The sequence below is a fragment of the Aspergillus neoniger genome (genome assembly GCF_003184625.1).
Source record: "Aspergillus neoniger CBS 115656 unplaced genomic scaffold BO87scaffold_17, whole genome shotgun sequence".
NCBI lineage: Eukaryota > Fungi > Ascomycota > Eurotiomycetes > Eurotiales > Aspergillaceae > Aspergillus > Aspergillus neoniger.
In genome coordinates, this window is record NW_020291145.1 from 107,037 (window position 1) to 121,837 (window position 14,801).

Here is a 14,801-nt window from a genome sequence, read left to right on the forward strand (position 1 = left end):
AGGCGCCATCTCTTCCTTTAATATAACTATTTATAGCAGATGCATGTATCTCTGGAACCTACCGCTGACCCAAAGAAAAAGGCCAAAAGAAAAAATCAAATGTGATTAGAGGGTCTAGCGCCAGCCAGCAGAGCAGGCTTTAGTTTAGCAGCCAGCACCAAGCATAGCGGGAGTTTCCCTTTCCCGTTACGTTCTTTTTTTTCTCTGCTCTGACTGCATTTCTTCTTTTGGGCCCTCGAACCGACAGGGACTTCCCAGTGGACTGGTGGGCACAAAAGCGGCGCTAACGTGGGGGGGTCTATGCATGTCTGACTCGAATACGGGGCTCTGGCTGCCTTTGCTCTCCTCGCCACGCTCTATGTACCTCAAAAGCACGGTCTTGTCAACAGCCTCGATTGCCATTAGATCCCAATAGCACTCCATCCTTGGTTGTTATCGCGCCACATGGCGAGCGAATCACAGCGATCTAGTTCCTACGTGTGAGTCCGGCGAGTCCGGGACTTTGCTCTTGGCCGGACTCCCCCTCAGGTTTATATCATTTCCTGCGCGCCGTCTATCTAGGTCGGGCAGAGGCCGGAACTCAGCTTGCGTCTTTAGCTAGACTATACTCCATCTTCTCAACTAACCCTCGCCAGCTCGGACTGGCTGCCGCATGGATGCCTCGCCCTAATCTCACGCGCCCCCGGCGGCCTTGGTGCATCGCTATCTCCATCGCCATTGCCGTGGTGATCATTATTGTCATTGTTGTTCCCTGCGCAGTCCTATTAACTCGCAAACATGGTGGTGAGAAGACGAATGTTCTATTCCCACTATACATCTACCCCACCAATGACAGTACATGGGACCCTTTATATGAATCGTATGTTGAACCTGAAACATACATACCCCCGATTGCATTGCGCACGGTGACTGACAGTCCCAGGGTCACGACGCACCCGGACCTGAACTTCACGGTCATCATCAACCCCTCGAGCGGGCCCGGCTCCAGTGCGTATCCCTCGGAGGAGTATACCTCCTCGGTGGAACGGCTTAGCACATATTCCAATGTACGCAAGGTTGGATATGTGCGCACAGCTTATGCCACGCGCAACATCACCGCTGTGCTGGATGATGTCGCCACTTATGCCGGGTGGGCGAATCGATCGCTGACACTAGCAATGGACGGGATTTTCTTTGACGAAGCCCCCTATGACTACTCGGCAGCAAAGGCTGAGTACATGCAGACGATCAGCGAGGCCGTCAAGAGTTCGTCGGGATTGCGCCGAGATCGCATGGTAAGCGAGACCGCGGTTCGGGTGTAGCAAGAGAGCAGAAAATTCTCTTGCTATGACGATCCGAGAGGCTAACTTTTTTCCTGGCGGATCTGCCCTTTAGGTGATCCACAATCCCGGTACCATTCCGGATAGTCGCTACGAGAACAACGCGACGGACGTCACAGTGGTGTTTGAGAGTTCCTATCAGGATTTTCACACGGAAAAGCACAGTCTGAATGCCATGGCATCGAATCGCACGGCATATGCCTATATGCTGCACTCGGTACCTGACAGTCTCAGCAATGGCACGTTGCGCAGTTTTGTCAACCAGATGAGCCGAAAGGCCGAGTACCTGTTCCTGACGACGTTGACGGAAGACTACTACGAGAGTTTCGATCCGGAGGGTGAGACCATCTGCGACATGATGCCGACCTGACCGATGAGTGGTGGGTTAATCCCGTCTGTGGCTCCCGCCGCACCAAAATTCGATAACCCTGGGACGGTCGCTTTCGATGGAAGTTCGAACAACTCTAGGTTTTTTTTTTTTTCCTTCGACTAGTATCTGGCGCTAAAAGTGGAAACTCCACTTGGACCAAGATACGTTGTGAGTTGGCCAGGTCAGGTTCTCCGATCGGAGGATGTGATTGGATGGTTTAGCGCGGGAATGGCGTTGTGGTACTTTTTCTTCTTTGCTTATTCCTTGGTTTTTCGGCTTTCAGGGCAGGCACAGACAGAACAAGAGCTAAGAGGCTATCTCGACTATATCACCCGAATGCTATTCACCCATTCACAGTGTCTGCCTTGGGCTGCGGTGTCCACGTCGTTCTCTTGGCTAGCGACTTCATGTAAATGAATTTATGCCCTGGTATCTCGTATAAGACTGGTAGTTGATTGCTGAAGACGAAACCTGGCCACCGCTAGTCCCCATTCTCTCTTGTTCTTGTTATTGTCTTCCCAGATTTGCCTGCCCCAATTCCCCTCTTCCAGTGTCAACTTCCCACCTCCGTCCACCTCTATTCCCTATCCAGCCTTGATCCGATGGCCACCACCACCACTACCACCACCACGACGCTTCCCAAATCGGGCGTGCTCGTGCCCTTGTATATCTATCCCTTAACGCCGACCACCTGGGATCCACTTTATGACGCGTAAAGTTTACTTACCTACCTTCTTTCTTGTTTGCTTGCTTGCTTTTTTTTTCTATTCTCTATCTCTCTGGTGTATCGCCTACATTCTATTTTCTTCCCCTCGCAAAGTGACTGATGGAGAGTGGTGTGTACTGTGTAGAATTGCTGCCTATCCCGAGCTCGAGTTCCTGGTGATCGTCAACCCCAACAGTGGACCGGGTGCCTTGCCGTGCCCCGATGCCAACTATGCGCGCGAAGTGGCCCGCCTGAATGCCTGCCCTAATGTCTATCCGGTCGGCTATATCCGCATCGACTATTGCCGAAAGCCATTGGCCGCTGCCTGTGAGGAGATCGATCGATATGCCAGCTGGGCCGCCGAGTATGCCACGACGGGTTTAGGCGTGGGTGGCATCATGGTCGATGAGACTCCCAACCACTTCAACGCCGCTCAGGCCGAGTATTTGCGCGCGCTTCATCGTCACATCAAGAATTGCTCGGGGCTTCTCCGCGATCGATTGGTAAGCATGATGTTGTTCTTTCTTATTATGAGTGTTATCATTATTATTATTATTGTTGTTGTTGTTATGAGTTTTCCTTGGTTCAGCCACTGCCCCTCTCTCTCTTTCTCCTCTTTCTCTACCTTGGTGGAGGGTATGAAAAACAAAAGAAAAATCTGACAGCTGTTCTGCTGTCTCATTTGAAACCCGACAAATGAGAAAACATGGAACAACGTGGTTGATTCAGTCTATTTTAATAATAATGATAATAACCATGACGATGTCTGCAGGTGGTTCACAACCCAGGCACCCCCCCAGATCCCGAGATGGCCGATGCAGGCTCAGATCTCCTGCTGGTCTGTGAGGAGCCATTTGCACGCTGGCAAACCAATGAGGTGCAACATCGTCTAGGCGAGCTTCCCTATCCTCGCGATCGCTGCGGCTACATGGTCACGGAAGTCCCGAACCATCATTTGCCCTCTCTGGTGCGCGATCTGCGTCGTCGTGCCGCCTACATATTTGTCACGGAAATCGTAGGCGATTTCTACGAGCGCTTTGGTCCCTCCAGCTGGGGCATGTTGATGGAGTCTTTGTCGGAACAGGCACAGTAAATAGGTAGACAGTTAGTTAGTTAACTACAGTAAAGAGAGTATCCGCTTAGTAAAAAACTGGATCCCAATCCCTTTCTTTCTTGTGTGTCTCCATCATCTTAAAACAAGGAGAACCATGGACCGGTGGAGTCCGGAAACCCTAATCAACTTTTGCTGTCTGTTCTCTGACTCGTCGAACGTGTCAATTTCGATGGGTCGCACGCAAGGGCGCCCCTCTCTTCTTTTTCTTTTTTCTTTTACTTCTCTGTGTCTCATCAGTTTTCACGGAGATGCAGTACTCCGGATAGTCATCGCGGATTTCTTTCCCTTTCCTTTCCTCGCCCCGTTCTTGGCGCTGATCGGGATGTTCGGGAATTCGGACATTTCTGGAAAGCCACTTTCTGCGAGTACAATACGTTGTTGCTTAGCTAGACAGGTAGCCTGCAGTGACTGGGAGGCAGATAAAAAGGAAAGAAACGAAAAGGTTGTTTCTTACAAATCACAATCTCACCGTTTTCTCTTCGCCTTCGTATCTGCAGGTCCCCATTGCCTGACGCCGGAGGTGCAGCTTCAGGTACGGAGGACACCTCACCGGCCGTCGATACGGGGAGGCAAGAAAGGCAGGAAGACAAGAAGATAGGAGAAAAGAAGATGCGCTGGCCCTGCACGGTTGAAACTAGGGCTTATTCCGACCGAGACCTGCATGATTCAGTGTCTCTCTCCTCGCAGCAACAATTTCTGCCATGAATCACATTTACACGCCTTGGAATCACGCCAGACCTCATAGCAGACAAGTCTGCTTGACATCAAGGCAAAGCAGGTCAGTCCAACCTGTCAGACAGACAAACCGACCTGGCCAGGCTTCCAGCTAGCTCAGAAAATAAATTAATTGTCAGAACTGCCGCCGTCATGCCAAGGAGCAGATCCGGTAAAGCCAGAGATGGCCAACCTGGGTCTAATGCATCCTAAAGCACCACTAGATAAGCTACTGCAGACCCGGAACTGCCGTCATCTCTTCCCTTTTTATTTCTGCCCCAATGCCTTCCTTTTTTTCCCCTTAGTCTCTTCCTTCACCCTCCAGTAGATGTAGAACTAGCAAGTCCGCGGTCGAACCTCGAACCGCCAATGCCTTTTTAGTCTGGCTGGCTCGCGTGGCCTAATTGATTCGATGTCAATTACGATCGCCAATTATCTCCCAAAATAAGAACACAAGGCAGATCCCGGCTCGTCATGTCCTAGACACACTTTGTCGCTTGTCGCCGCCTGCTCGTCGGACGAACATGAACCACGCTGCGTTCGTCCCTCACTAGGACGGCAGGCGCCGGTCTTATGTGGTAGGCAGACCGGGCCAAGGACACTGACTCAATGGAGATGATGAAATCATCGGGCTCCTGTCAACCGATGCGGGCATAGCGTAGCTGGAGCGATGAGCCCTGAACACGGGAAAGGGGGGGAAGGGAGGAGAAAGCAAGTGGAGGGCAAGTCCCACGATCTCAAGTACTTCCAGTCCGGGTTTCGCCCAGCCAGAGTAGCTTTTCTGTAGTGCTTAAGTTCGCGAACTATACTGGCCTGGTGAGAATCTAGACTTGCCAAAACTCGCGAAGAGAGTTCGTGGATTATATTGGCCTCGTCATCATCGTGGTCTGATCCCCTTCGTCACGGCTGCTGCTGCTGCCATTGCTATCATTGTTATCCATTCCTTTGTAATTTCTCCATCAGCTGCGCCATGTCTGTTATCTGTACCTCAGAAGGAAGCTCGCCGGTGCCCACGCCCTTGTTCTCCGCACCTGCGACACCCGAAACCGAGCGGGACGAATACTTTGACGAACCTTCACTGCGCCTAGAAGATGACGCCCCATATGTACTCGTCACCGGCGGACTGGGGTACATCGGCAGCCACACCTCCCTGGAGCTGCTCAAGGCGGGCTACAACGTGATCATCGTGGATGACCTGAGCAATAGCTTCGACCACGTCTTCGACCGAATCCTGCTAGCAGCCAAGCAACACTTCACCCGAACAGGCGGCCACTGTCCGCGAGCCGAGCTGAGATGCATCGACTTTCGCGATATGCCCGCCATGCGCGCTCTACTGGCCTCGTACACAGTGGAGCCATCACCAGATATCAACAATAACAGCACTCCGTCCCGATCCAGAATCACCGGAGTGATCCACTTCGCTGCCTTCAAGGACGTCAACGACAGTCTACGCAATCCCCTCAAGTACTACCACAACAACGTCACGGGCTTAGTAGACCTAGTCAGCCTACTCGCAGACCACGACATCAAGACCTTCATCTTCTCCTCCTCAGCCAACGTCTACGGCACATTAGCCCAGAACCACGGCACCCTGCGTGAGGAGCACTGCGTGCACCAACCAGAAACCTACCACAACGACTCCTCTAGCGAGCCCATAACATCCGAGCAAGGCTGTACAGGAATCACAAACCCCTACGGCCGCACCAAGTGGATGGGCGAAGCCATTCTCTCCGATGTAGCAGCCTCCGATCCATCCTGGACTATCATAGGTCTCCGATACTTCAACCCCATTGGCTGCGACCCGTCTGGTCTCCTCGGTGAAGATCCCCGCGGGACACCATCGAACCTCGTCCCCGTAGTCGTGCAAGTCCTGACGGCCCAGCTGCAAGCTCTATCTGTCTACGGTACAGACTGGGCGACTCCCGACGGCACTGCTATCCGCGACTTCATCCACGTGTCGGACGTGGCGCACGGACATACCGCAGCCCTGGCGGCTGCGCTGGAAGGGAAGGTAAAGACGAACTTTCGCACGTTTAATCTCGGGACTGGGCGAGGGCATTCCGTTGCTGAGGTGGTCGCCGCTATGGAGGGCGTCAGTCATCAGGATATCCCGAAACGGCTGGCCGATAGGAGGCCGGGTGATGTGCAAGAGTGCGTGGCGGTGCCGAAGAGGGCGGCTTGTGAGTTGGGGTGGGAGGCGGAGAAGTCGTTGCAGGATGCGTGTCAGGATTTGTGGCATTCGTTGAGGGGTGGGAGTTTGGAGGGGATGTTGGATTGATAGAAAATGGAGGATGGAACGGTGCATTGTGGGTTTGGTTGTTTAGTCTGGTTTGGTTTGGTTTGGTTAATTCTTGTTTATTGGTTTGGATTTATTGAGCTCCGTACATAATCTACGTAATTTGGTATGTTTATTTTTGTTGTCTTGGGAAATATCTGTTATGGTTGAGATGTATCATCATTGATGCATGTGGTCAGCACCGGTATGAGCTTTAGCAAAGTTGTAGCATTTTGTAGTAACATTCTCTTTTCATGTCTCTAATGAGCCCCAGATCATCCAAATGTGATCTTGCGTATTCATTGTCCTACTACTTACCTAGTACCTCGTTCTTCGGTGTCCATCCCTACCCGTTCATCACCACATATTTACATAAACTACCGTGAACTAACCATATACCTCCACACCCAGCCCTTACTACCTAGTATCTATTCCTCCTCACTACCCCTCATCTCAAAATATCTGTCCAGTCGTAATCAAAATCACCCATCCTATAAGCTCATCGCCAAGCACGCCCAGTCCGGTCCACAATCCGGGATCCCGCCGAGTGGCTGCCATCAAGGTTTCACAAGAAAGGACCGAGCCGAAGCCACCCCGAATGCAGGCCACACACACAAAGAACTCTAACCTTGTGCTGCAGTCAGAACTGAAAGAAAGATACGGGACCTGCAGCGGTTGATGCAGTTAGATTAGATGGACGGGTCACATCACCTGCAGGGCCGCGTATGCCTCAGAGGGGCTTATCTTCAGCAGGTGGCAGGTGGCCGCGTGGCAGGGATTTTCAATCTTTGCTTGTTGCATGTGATGGAGTAGCTTGTTTTGACGTGAGGTTTGGTGACTGTATTTGAGTTGTTGGTGTTGTTGTTTCGACCTTTGTGGTGAGATTGGTGATCCAGTCGCGAATAGAGGATACCTGTACTATAGAGCCGGCATGCTCACACGGTAGTAATACATCAGTCGATTCCAGTGAGCATCTCATACTTGTAAGACCATTTTCGATGGGCACGTTACCTCAAATACATGCAGGCGTCGACTGTTTCTTCTTCCAGAATATACTCCCATGCAGCTCGAATCTATCAGTGCTGCTGCTTAAATACCCGGAGTGGTACAGCTCCATAACTGACAAAGTCAAATCACTGCACTCCATCTACAACCCTACATTACTAATGCTGTGTACGGTGCAGCTGTGCCGGTGGTATCCCAGAATAATCAGTAAGTCCTCTTCGTGCGAGATGATTGATATAGTGTACTCCAATCTTGCACCATTCTTTAACCATTTGAGGTCTGCTGATTCTGAAGAGCATCTTCGGACACCCCATCAGCACAGACCACAGAGCCCCAGCTAAAAGAGAAACATCTATGTGGTCGAAAGAACGCTGTCTGTATGTGTTGAGCGGATATTCAGATGATGCGGAGAGCCGTACATCATGCGACGGAGTGGCGGGCATCTTGTCAGACACTGTATCTATCTTCAAAAAATAGAAGTATAGAAATCTTGGCACAAATCCGGCTGCCTTAAGGCCATCATATGGATTAATTGATATGTTCTGGATTTACCCCCATATCCTCTTGTACAGACAAGCAATACTAATGCCGATCATCCGCGAGATTCCGAGTGGTTCGTTCTGCCGCTTAGTCAGGACCAGCAGCCACGATCCCAACGCATTAGAATTGGAGATAACTGGCGATAATTTAATTCCATTCGATCTGCTGCCTGTCACCTATAGCAGCACCTCATCATGAGGCGCCGGACCCGTCGCAGTCTCTTCCATCTGGCCATCTTCGCCGGAATCCTCGGGCTCATCCTCTTCCTCAACCGGCCATCCCCTCCCGGTCGGCCCTTCGCCTGGACCACCATCACCTATGAGACGACCGCAAAGCAACTCCCAGAAGCCCGGGGCCAATGTCCCGGTCTAGCCAAGACAGACAAGCCCGTCCTGGTCGTGTCGCGAGTCACAGCCGATGCATCGGATTGGCTCGCACCGCTCGCAGAGCAATATCATCTCTGCGTCTACACAGCAGACGCACCACTGGATCCCCGTAGCACGCACTTGCAAGTGCCCGCTAACCGCGGCCACGAAGCAATGGGCTACCTGACCTTCCTAATCGACAACTATGCCCAACTACCCGCCACGGGGATGGTATTCGTGCACGGGTCCCGCTGGGCCTGGCACAACGATGCGCCAGACTATGACAACGCGGCCCTGCTGGCGGCGTTGAACATCTCGGCTGCCCTCACCCCCTGGGGATACCACAATCTCCGCTGCGACTGGAGCGTCAGCACATGTTCCCCAAAGACACCCGCGCAGGGCAGCCTGGAGCTGTCTATGCAGTCGGTGCTTGAGCCGTGGAGCGCGCGAACGGCCTCCGACGTGGCGCTGCCAGGTGCACTGGCCAGCCTATTTGGCAAAGACCAGATTAGCTTGGAGCTGGAGAGCGCGCGAGTGCAACTTGGTCGGAACGACGCGGTGCGCGCTCAATGTTGCGCGCAGTTTGTGGTCAGCCGCGAAAACGTCTGGCAGCACACGCGGGACGAGTACATCGCGCTACGGCAGTGGCTGCTGGATGGCAGCGACGATGCCCAGTCTGGAGCAGGAGGAGCAGAAAGAGGAGGGGGACGACGATCCCCGTCGGCCCGCCGGGCAGCACCACGGGATGATCGCATTGCCGGTCGGATATTGTCGTACGTGTGGCATATCTTGTTCATTCGGCGCGGTGCTCTTCACACCGATGGTGGATCAGCGGCGATCGACCTGGAGCGATTGAATAGCATTGCATGTCCGCGGGCGGACGAATGCTATTGTCGGTTGTATGGCCGGTGCAATTTGGGCCGATGCAATGCCGGTAGTTGCTTTGGGCAGTACCAGTTGCCTCCGGATTTCAAGGTCCCTGCGTGGGTGACTGAGAAGGGAGGGGAATGAAGTAAGAAGTGTACAGGGGTTGGAGTCATTATTTATATAGAGATTTCTAGAATGAAGATATTACGTTGTATCCCTTGCTTCCCTTTGTGCCCTGTCTTGGACGAGTCACATGATAATAGCCTGAGGCATAAGAAATGTATTGTTTCTCAGGCACACAGGCCAGCTATGTTCCTGCACTCCAGGCTCTCAGGGATACTGCAAAGCCCTCATTCCCAGCATCAGGCAACAGAATATTGATTCCACCTTCCATCGTCTACCTCTCCTACTCCGTCCATGCTTGCAGACCTCCATCCCTCAGAATTAATTAATTGTCCTCACCCCCATGCCGATCGCTGATGATCTATGACCCACTGCGGGGTATTAACACGGGTTGTGCTTCCTGCTCTCCTCATTTCTGCCTTCCTCCATAACATTGGCATCCCAATCATAGCGTGCCAACTCCGGTCAGTTCTTAATTGAAGTGGAGACTCAAGGGTTCAGTGCGGAGTAACAACTACCGACCGGGGTGTCTTCCCTCCCCCCTGTTTTGCTTCAGCATGGGTTCGTGGGCCTCTTCATATCCCACAATGGGCATTTGCTGAGAACAGATCTACTGGAACAGAAGGGTATGCGAATATTAGGAAATGTCTAGCTACAAGGAAGACTTGAAATGGGAATTCGAGGGTATACACCGATAGCAGTAGCCTGGACGTCCGTCCACAAAGCGCAGGTCCGCCGAAGGATCAGCTGCCCGACGAAAAGCTTATACACGGGACCCCGTATGAACCGACAGCTCTCTGTCGCCCATACAATCCTCCGATGTATGCACCAGGTATGATACAGGGCTAGGAGGATACCGAGGCTCCATGGCCCGGCCCGCTTCTCACCTGCCGTGATCTTCTGCCGGTTCTAGCAAAACTTTCTTTCCCAGGGACTCCTGGCTTCTCTCACTGGCTTTTCCGGGGTAGCCACTGACAATTGCAATATATTTCCGCATCACTTGCTCCCCAGATCAGTTCATGTGGAGTCGATGATTGTGGGTTGTAGTCGAATCACCGACGTTCAGGCCGTTTTAAAACGCGGGGAAAGCAAACGATGGTCACAATTTCTCCGAAGATGATGTCGAGGCTGGTCACTGCCTTGTAAGGAGCAAAAATATGGAACCGCCCTGTTGATCACTACCTATAAGAAGAGGAACCTCCTGTGACTCCGTTATTCGTGTTCTGCACAGGAGCGTCCCATCTTCCCTTCTCATTGTGTCGCTTCCATTCTGAGCTTGCAAAATGAAAGTAGCAAGTCTCCTATCCCTGACATTGCCTGCAGCAGCCCTCGCTGCGTCCGACTCCTTCCAGTCACGCTGCAATGATTTCCAGGACAAGATCGACATCGCCAATGTCACCGTCAGATCAGTCGCATATGTTGCTGCGGGGCAGAACATCTCCCAAGCGGAGGTCGCCTCCACGTGTAAAGCATCGGTGCAAGCCAGTGTCGACCTGTGCCGGGTGACCATGAACATCTCCACGTCGGATCGCAGCCACCTCTGGGCTGAAGCCTGGCTGCCACGAAATTATACCGGTCGCTTCGTGAGCACGGGGAATGGAGGTCTAGCCGGATGTGAGTGTCGCGCCCAATTGTGGACTGTGGTCTCCCCGTAGATCGTTCACTTACGAAGGAATTTGCTGATATCCATATTAGGTGTCCAAGAAACGGACCTCAACTTTGCAGCCAACTTCGGTTTCGCCACCGTGGGCACCAACGCTGGACATGACGGGGATACAGCCAAATACTTCCTCAACAACTCGGAGGTTTTGGCCGACTTTGCCTATCGCTCAGTGCACGAAGGTACCGTGGTGGGTAAGCAATTGACTCAATTGTTTTATGATGAGGGGTACAACTACTCCTACTACCTGGGTTGCTCCACCGGTGGCCGCCAAGGTTACCAACAGGTCCAACGGTTCCCCGACGACTATGACGGAGTGATCGCGGGCTCCGCGGCAATGAACTTCATCAACCTGATCTCCTGGGGCGCCTTCTTGTGGAAGGCGACGGGGTTAGCCGATGATCCAGACTTCATCTCTTCAGATCTGTGGTCCGTAATCCACCAGGAGATTGTTCGTCAGTGCGACCCGGTCGATGGGGCTTTGGATGGGATCATCGAAGACCCTGACTTCTGCGCTCCGGTCATCGAGCGGTTGATTTGCGACGGGACTACCAACAGCACCTCTTGTATCACGGGAGCGCAGGCAGCGAAGGTCAACCGGGCCTTGAGTGACTTCTATGGCCCCGACGGGACCGTGTACTACCCGCGCCTGAACTATGGGGGTGAGGCCGACGCGGCTTACCTTTACTTCACGGGGTCGATGTACAGCCGGACCGAGGAATGGTACAAATATGTGGTCTATAACGACACCAACTGGAACTCCAGCCAATGGACATTGGAGAGTGCCAAGCTGGCCCTGGAACAGAATCCGTTCAATATCCAGGCGTTTGATCCCAACATCACGGCCTTCCGGGACCGGGGAGGCAAGCTGCTGTCCTACCATGGCACGCAGGATCCCATCATCAGCTCCACGGACAGCAAACTCTACTACCGGCGGGTAGCGAATGCGCTGAACGCCGCACCGTCCGAGCTAGATGAGTTCTATCGGTTCTTCCAGATCTCTGGCATGGGGCACTGCGGCGATGGCACGGGAGCATCGTATATCGGCCAGGGATATGGCACGTACACCTCCAAGGCGCCCCAGGTCAACCTGCTGCGCACCATGGTGGACTGGGTGGAAAACGGGAAGGCGCCAGAGTATATGCCGGGCAACAAGCTCAATGCGAACGGATCGATTGAGTACATGCGCAAGCACTGCCGGTATCCGAAGCATAACGTTCACACGGGGCCGGGGAACTACACCGATCCTAGCTCCTGGACTTGTGTATAATTAGCGGTGGTTCTCGTTTGGGTAACAAGTAGTTAGTGCAGTGTTGAAACCTTATCAAATGCCATGTCGTATATCGCTCCTAGCTTCCTTCTATCAAGTAATATATGTAAAGATGCGCTGATCGCAAACAATTCAACATGCATTCCGGGGAATAGTAGTTGAGAGAGATGCCATTATGACAGTATTGACACTGGCATCCAAGACAGACGAGCAAATCCAGAAAAGGCAGGTGCGACCGATGCGGAAGGAACGAACGGGATGCCGATTGTTGTTTTATGCCTGAGGCCAAAACTCTGGAAAATGTTGCTGCCTGGACGAGAGATAGCTATTACTGAGATCACGTGGAGGTTGAGCTAGTGGCTCTGGTCGGACTCGGACCGAGATCCCGCTGATTCAGCAAGCCAAGACCGCCAATCGGTAAATCCTCTCCCCGCTCAAGCTTCCATGCAGAAACAATCCGATGCAAATCATCATCTCCGTTTCAGCACTTCAGCTATGGCCGTCACTATCCACGAAGCTGTTTGCTTTTCTTAAGTCACCAGGAGTTTTCGAATAATATTCCCGACACAAAAGGGCTTCCGGAAGGTGGCAGCCAAACATCAATCTTAATAGCTGCCGACATTCCACCACATGAGACGCAATGCACGTCTGACATTTGGGTTTGGCCAAGCCACGTCTGAGATTGCTTGTGTGCAAAGCTTGGCTTCACAGCTGGCAATGAGCAATATTACAGCTGCTATCTCGCCTCTCATAGGACGTACTGTCTACTTACCTTTTGCATGCATGATTCCGTATGGTTCAACAAAATAGTGGCTTGTCAGGCACCACGGCTAGTTATTCACTTTTCTCTTGTTCGTCTCATCCACCTCCTTCAGGGACTATTTACAGGGACGATAGTATAAATAGATCTCGACTAAAATAGTACTGATTACTACCAAGAATATCGCCCTGAGTCCCTAGTTTTACCCTTGTGGCTTTGCATTTCTCCATTCTCGTCGGCAATTCATCCATCAAGAATTGAGTCGAGTCATTCGTCTTCATCATGGTGGTGAACACCCACTGGAGGCAATATATATATCCGCCATCCCTGCGGAACAGCCACACTGAGTAGATGAATAGTTGAGACATCCATCCCAAAAATACTAGCAGCGGAATACTGAACAATTTTCTACAATGAATTCTCTCTCATTTTTGGAGCCTACGATATTCAATTGTTGTGCTCTTAATCCTACCTATCAAGTTGTGAATGCGCGGTGCTAAGTGTCAAATGTCCGAATATGCGTGAGACATGAACGGCCACGGAGCGCCACGCCCAAGGGTGATCCGCCCGTGTGTGGAGCCAGCCAGTCGAACGCTGGGAACGTTGCGACTCAGTTACCAAGTACTACTACTAACTAGTCGGATAGGTAGTTCGTAATCCACCACTGTTGTGGTGCCTCAGGCGAGAGGATGAGTCCTGGAAGACTATTTACCCCCTTCGCTTGGAGATTGGACCATTGCTCCATAATTGTCGTATTGCCAAGATAACATTTAAATTCTCTACCTCGAGAGGAGGGTCGGACAAACGAATATATAAGAAGAAGAAGAGGAACACCAAGTGAGAAGGACCCTTTTTCCCTTCGACACCGGAAAACCCAGGTTCAACATTTGAAGTCAGCCTGATGGGAGCCTGCCAGTCCGCCGTTTTGGCCGAGCTGATTGCTGCCTGGCAAACGAGTGGTGATTGGCCTAAGAGCTTGACACTGACCCCCTTTCAATTCCCCCTTTAGTGCTCGCTCCTCAAGTCAGAGACGACGAAGTACTAACCACCCGAGACGAGGAAAGTGATCCTGGCTCGGATGGTGAAACTGGCGTTGCCTTGGGACCTGTCACTTTGGTTTCTGGTAATCTTACAGCCTTACGTGGAAAACGAGTCAGCGCAACTGCATGATGATGATGGTTCATTCTATTCTATCGCGCGCGAGAGAGCAATTGCGCAAAAAAAGTTTTCTCAACGATGACAATCATGCCCTCATTCTCTTTAGCTTCTATTCTGTCGGCTTGACTCCTTTTTTTTTTTTTTTTCTTTTTTTTTTGCCGTTTCTCTGTTTCTTTCCTCTCAATTTCCCCCCTTCTCAATCCAGTCTATTGAACTTACCTGAATGGGAACTTGCCGGAAATGGAATTTTGCGTGGCCGAAAATCTCCACTGTGGATCACACGATGTTCGCTGGCCCCAACGGCAGCCAATCATGATAGGAAAATACCTCGCTTGCTCGGAAAATCGGCCGGACCGGGGTCCACCGGCTGCGCGTCTTTTCGGGGGAACCTCTGCTTCTTTCGCCTTGTTCACCTTCATTTCCTCCTGCACCCACGCTTGCTGCTGCTCGTCTTTCCATCCGAACTCGCATAGTAGCATGGTTGCTCGGTCTTAGCTACCATAGTCGCTCGGACTAAATCGCCGCTAGTAGGCATCCTCATTCTTGGGTCCAATA

The 14,801-nt window shown here is 52.0% G+C and overlaps 4 protein-coding genes across 4 annotated transcripts; all 4 read left to right on the forward strand.

Annotated features, from left to right (window-relative positions):
* Positions 1–444: 444 nt before the first annotated feature.
* Positions 445–3,488, forward strand: BO87DRAFT_416126 (spherulation-specific family 4 protein; the record flags this gene model as incomplete). The annotated part of the gene is made up of 8 exons (XM_025626728.1): positions 445–477; positions 636–859; positions 923–1,274; positions 1,375–1,657; positions 1,813–1,857; positions 2,212–2,353; positions 2,541–2,898; positions 3,168–3,488. 8 exons carry the CDS (start codon positions 445–447, stop codon positions 3,486–3,488), a joined length of 1,758 nt encoding a protein of 585 aa, XP_025479382.1.
* Positions 3,489–5,193: 1,705 nt separating this feature from the next.
* Positions 5,194–6,501, forward strand: BO87DRAFT_309169 (udp-glucose 4-epimerase; the record flags this gene model as incomplete). Its single annotated transcript, XM_025619456.1, has 1 exon — positions 5,194–6,501. One exon carries the CDS (start codon positions 5,194–5,196, stop codon positions 6,499–6,501), a length of 1,308 nt encoding a protein of 435 aa, XP_025479383.1.
* Positions 6,502–8,100: 1,599 nt separating this feature from the next.
* Positions 8,101–9,426, forward strand: BO87DRAFT_376763 (DUF3431 domain-containing protein). Its single transcript, XM_025623383.1, has one exon. The coding sequence runs from the start codon at positions 8,238–8,240 to the stop codon at positions 9,417–9,419; it is 1,182 nt and encodes a 393-aa protein (XP_025479384.1). The 5' UTR covers positions 8,101–8,237; the 3' UTR covers positions 9,420–9,426.
* Positions 9,427–10,681: 1,255 nt separating this feature from the next.
* BO87DRAFT_359342 (tannase/feruloyl esterase family alpha/beta hydrolase) lies at positions 10,682–12,328 on the forward strand (the record flags this gene model as incomplete). The annotated part of the gene is made up of 2 exons (XM_025621511.1): positions 10,682–11,012; positions 11,094–12,328. 2 exons carry the CDS (start codon positions 10,682–10,684, stop codon positions 12,326–12,328), a joined length of 1,566 nt encoding a protein of 521 aa, XP_025479385.1.
* Positions 12,329–14,801: the final 2,473 nt, after the last annotated feature.

Bases quoted from the DNA above. Each gene is read 5' to 3' on its own strand.
- BO87DRAFT_376763 (XM_025623383.1), top strand. From the start codon at position 8,238: ATGAGGCGCCGGACCCGTCGCAGTCTCTTCCATCTGGCCATCTTCGCC.